A 4,211-nucleotide genomic window follows, 5' to 3' on the forward strand; every position below is an offset into this window, starting at 1 on the left:
TATGGGACGGACCATGGGGCGGGAATTGCGTGGGCAGGGCCCTGAAGTGGCCAAGGGCCTGCCCGTCGGGGGCGGGGACTCTAGAGGGCGCCGCTGATCTTGGGGGGAGGGTGGGGGCGGGGACCTGGGCGTGGCTACAAGGCCAATCCTCCAATGGACGTAGTCTCGGGTGGGAGGGGTTTACACTGGGAGCGGCCCAGGGGCGTGGCCCTCATATAGCCGCCTGGCCTCAGGGCTCGCTACCTCTGTCGCCGCTGAGCATGTTCTCCCGGGCGCCGGCTGACCGCGGGCTCCTGCTGTTGCCGCCACTCTTACCGCTGCCGCAGGTGGGTCGCGGGGTGCTCGGCTCCGGCACCGCAGGGCGGGTCTGCGCTCGGCGCGCCCTGGCCCGGGCTCACCCGTGTCCCCGCAGGTGGCGCTGGGTTTCGTGGAAGGCAGCTGCGATCCCTCGGACCAGTAAGTCGGGGACGGGGGAGCTGGGAGGCGGAGAGAAGGGTTGGGCGGAGGGAGGGAGCGGGGTTAGGGGGACCCGGGGTCCTCCCTCGGAGAGGCTTGGGCGGGACGGTGGGCCTGGCCTTTCCCCACCGGCTCCAGGTGCCGCCGTCCCACAGGTCCCCGCCCCAGGCCCGCTGGAGCAGCCTGTGGCACGTGGGGTAAGTGGAGGGCGCCGCGCGCAGCTGGGTGCGACGATCCTCCCCTGGGCCAGTCCCACCAGACCCCCACCCACTTGCCTCCACGGCTGAGGAGTCACCAGCCCTGTCCTGGGCCCCTGGCAGGAAGGTTCTGAGGCCCCCAGCAGCCAGGCAGACGGATCCCAGGTTCCTCCCCCAGTACCCAAGCAACATCGGGCGTGGGTCCTGCCTGAGTTCCTCATGGCTGGGGACACCCCTGGGCCCTTGACTGACTGCCCTTGGTAGCCCATTTCCCATTCCCTCACTCCTAGTCCCTGTGGGAGGCCCCTTGAACATGGTCATTGGTCTGAGCACGGGACTCTGTAGCTGGCCTAGGGCAGTGTGTCCTGGAAAGGAACCCACGGCCACTTGCGGCCAGAGCAAGCCCAGCAGCAGGAGGCCAGGGCAGGCCAGATCCTCAGGCCCAACTCTGGCCAGGAATGAGGTGTCTGGCCTGGAGAAGCAGTCCTGGTTCTCTTTTATCCTGTGCATTGCCTTGTCTTGAGCAGCTGGGCTGTGACTGCCCCTGGGGAACAGGTGCCCAGAGACCAGGGGGCAGTCCAGCGGTAGGGGTCTTGCTCCTCCCTGCCCAGGCTTATCCTGCTCACTGCCCTCCTGCTGCTGCTCTGTGGAGTCTCAGCCAGCTGTGTCCGGTTCTGCCACCTCCGGAAGCGGGCACACTCACAGCCACACCTGCCGCCAGCCCCTGAGCCTTGCGACCTGACAGCCATTCCCGTGGATAGTGACAGCCCAGCGCACAGCACTGTGACCTGTGAGTGCTGGCACACCTCTCCTGGTGGCCCACCTGCCTGCAGGGGTGGCAGGGGACCGGTGAGGGCCAGGCCCACCCCCACAAACCCATCCTGGATCCCTGCAGCCTACAGCTCTGTGCAGTGCTGGCTGGGCATGCAGCTACCCCTGCCCTTCGGGGAGCTGGACCTCGACTCCACGACCCTTCCGGCCTACAGCCTGTACGCCCCTGAGCCGCCGCCTTCCTATGAGGAGGCCATCAAGATGACGAAGACCAGACAGGAAGAGCCACCCCTCTCCCTGTAACCCAGCCTCCCCTGGGGCCTCGTGCCTCGAGACCCCTCCAGGGCTCCAGGAGCCAGGCCCCAATGCCCAGGACCCCTAGCTGTGGCCCTGGTGCCCCGTAGTGGGGGCAGGAAAGCTCTCCCAAGCCTCCCAGTGCCACAGGCCACTCTGCTCACAGGGGACTGTGCAAGGGCACCCAGCCTGTCCGCACCGTCCTTTCCCCAGGAAGGCCAGCCATCCATCACATTGCTGCAGCCCTGGACTCGTTGCTGTGTAACTCTGGACAGCCAAGCTGACTGGCCCTGTGTTGGACACACACACACACACACACACACACACACACACACACACACATGCTGCTACATCCAGCCCTGGTCCCTAGCCCAGCCCCAGCAGGCCCTCAGCCCAGAGGAGGCCCCAAAGGCCTAAGCCTCAGGGCTCAGGGCTTGCTGTAATGTCTGCAGCTTCTCAGAGAGAAAATAAAGTTTGTATCTAGGTGATCTCTGCACGGAGGAAAGGGCCCCGGGATGGGCCCTTGAGTAGCGCATTCCAGGGCCAAGGGCAGGGTGTGCGGTCCTCGACCTAGGCCCAGCCTGGCCTTCCGACTGGTGTCCAGAGCCCAGGGCTGGGCTGTGGGCCGTGTCAGTTGTCCCACAGATGTGACAGGCCAAGTGTCATGGTCGACTCAGGAGAACCCTCTACCTTCTCCAGACCCACAGCTTTGCAGCCCCTTCTTTCCAGCCTGGGGACAGTGACACACACATGAATCTGGCTGGAGCATTATTGGCTGCGGAACGGGGGTGGAGTGGACAGTAGCAGGTAGTAGGCTTCTGCCAGCAGACCTCCCTTGGCCCCAGTGGCTCCTCCTACTGAACCAGCTTGAAGGACTCCCCAGTCATCATGCCTTGAACTCTGAGAGCAGAGGGACAGGTCAGCAGGCCGACCGGGCTCCCGGGGCCCATCCTCTGCTCACCCTCGTAGTTGAGGGTCCCGTCCCCATTCTCGTCGGCTTCCTTCATCATTTGCTCATTGAGGGGCTCGCCTACGTTCATGAGCACGTACCTGCAGGGGCCCCCCTTGCGCTGAGCAGCAGCCAGCAGGGCACCCACCTCCCTGGCCTCGTGCTCCACCCCCCGCCTGGCCTGGGCCCTACTTGAGCGTGTCCCAGTCAATGTAGCCCCTGGCCTCCTTGTCAAAGATGCACAAGGCTGCCCTCAGCTCGCCCTCTTGGTTCTGGGCCTTCTCCCAGTACAACCCCATCAGGGCCAGGAGGTTGCTGCAGTTGAAGAACCCTTTCTCTGTGGGGAGCAAGCGGCCGGTGAGGGTGGCGCACCCTTTGTCATGCACAGGGGACCCCTGCCTGCCCCGGCTGTCCCTGTCAGCCTCACTAACTCTGTCCACATCCTTGGCCGTGGAGGCCAACTCGCTCTTGGTGGAGTTGATGCCCAGGAGACTCACGAGCCACTCCAGCTCATCCGTCTTCACCTGCCCTTTGCCCTCCTCACTGAACATCTCAGAGACCCCCCTTGTCATCCTTTATCTGCCCTGTGACAGGCGCTCCGTCTGTGGGGATGCGGGCCCAGGCTCACCAGGGGCTCCTCCACCCTCAGTCCAGGGGAGGCTGAAGGGCCTGGGACACAAGGCCCATGGCGCTCAGCCCCAGCCCAGAGCAGCCTTCAGACAAGGCACAAGGGGCGGGTCTTGAAGGGAGAGCAGGACACCAGGGCCAGGGCTGGGGGTGAAGGAGCCGGGGCTGGGGCAGACCAGCCATGTGAGAGCAGTTGGGGCAGCAGTGGGTACCCAGTTAGCCCAGGGGAGAACACCATGGACCAATGTGGGAGAAGCCTTCCCGGGGGGGCAGAGTGAAAGCCCCAGCCTGCTCTGGCATCCCAGAGGATAGCCCAGCACCTGGCCACCCCGTCTTCCACCACCATGGCAGCTTTCAGAAAGGGCTGCTCTGACCTGCCCCCCAGAGCAAGGGTGGCCCCAGTGGCTGGCAGGGCCTGGCCTTGGGGAATCCGTGCTCTTGTCCAGATTCACTGAACTTCTTCCTCAGGTTCCCAGAGATCCTCACACCTTCGGGCACAGCCCCAGCTGATCCCCATGCCTAGAGGCCTGCCCACCCTTTCCCGCAGGTCCTGCCCCCAGTTCCCTCTGGACCACCCAGCTGGCCCACTGGGGCTCCGCCAGGCACCCATAGCAGCCTTGCCATGTCTGTGCCAGCTGAGAGGACCCTGCACGGTGGCACACAAACTGTTCTGGGTAGAGTTCAAGGGGTGGAGGGGACAGCTGAGTTTTAGCGGGGCCCAGCAGCCCAAGGCCCCAGGGGTCCCAGATTCCAAGAGCCTTTTATGTCCAGGAGATCCTCTCAGCCCTGTTTTGGGACGGGTGGCCCTTCCCCATGTGGCCCTTCATGGCCTGAGCAGCCCCTCACCCCAGAGCTCCCTCTGCGACCCTGGGTCCTAGCCAAGGCCCTCCTGGCTGCAGCAAGGATGGACACTGTGG

The 4,211-nt window shown here is 64.8% G+C and overlaps 2 protein-coding genes across 4 annotated transcripts; one reads left to right on the forward strand and one right to left on the reverse strand.

Moving 5' to 3' along the window:
- The first annotated feature begins 235 nt into the window (after positions 1-235).
- TMEM52 (transmembrane protein 52) lies at positions 236-2,381 on the forward strand. 3 transcript variants are annotated; one of them, XM_010849989.1, is made up of 5 exons: positions 236-326; positions 413-456; positions 612-653; positions 1,265-1,443; positions 1,549-2,373. In XM_010849989.1, exons 1-5 carry the CDS (start codon positions 261-263, stop codon positions 1,725-1,727), a joined length of 510 nt encoding a protein of 169 aa, XP_010848291.1. In that variant the 5' UTR covers positions 236-260; the 3' UTR covers positions 1,728-2,373. The 3 variants fall into 3 exon arrangements, with proteins under 3 accessions (XP_010848291.1, XP_010848290.1, XP_010848289.1); XM_010849988.1 differs by lacking the exon at positions 612-653 and having other exon boundaries at positions 1,549-2,352; XM_010849987.1 differs by lacking the exon at positions 612-653 and having other exon boundaries at positions 1,265-2,381.
- A 129-nt stretch (positions 2,382-2,510) lies between these two features.
- CALML6 (calmodulin-like 6) lies at positions 2,511-3,640 on the reverse strand. The gene is given in 5 exon segments (XM_010850218.1): positions 2,511-2,768; positions 2,860-3,004; positions 3,095-3,358; positions 3,428-3,459; positions 3,615-3,640. Coding segments are annotated over 5 exon segments (663 nt in total). The 3' UTR covers positions 2,511-2,572.
- Between the last annotated feature and the right edge of the window lie 571 nt (positions 3,641-4,211).

This window comes from Bison bison, unplaced genomic scaffold, assembly GCF_000754665.1.
Source record: "Bison bison bison isolate TAMUID 2011002044 unplaced genomic scaffold, Bison_UMD1.0 scf7180017864289, whole genome shotgun sequence".
Classification (NCBI taxonomy): domain Eukaryota; kingdom Metazoa; phylum Chordata; class Mammalia; order Artiodactyla; family Bovidae; genus Bison; species Bison bison.

What these genes read in the sequence shown, in the direction of transcription:
- TMEM52 (XM_010849987.1), top strand. Translation starts at nt 261, where the DNA reads ATGTTCTCCCGGGCGCCGGCTGACCGCGGGCTCCTGCTGTTGCCGCCA. An exon ending in CACTCTTACCGCTGCCGCAG is followed by an intron (nt 327 to 412) that starts GTGGGTCGCGGG and finishes GTGTCCCCGCAG; the next exon opens with GTGGCGCTGGGTTTCGTGGA. An exon ending in AGCTGCGATCCCTCGGACCA is followed by an intron (nt 457 to 1,264) that starts GTAAGTCGGGGA and finishes CTCCCTGCCCAG; the next exon opens with GCTTATCCTGCTCACTGCCC.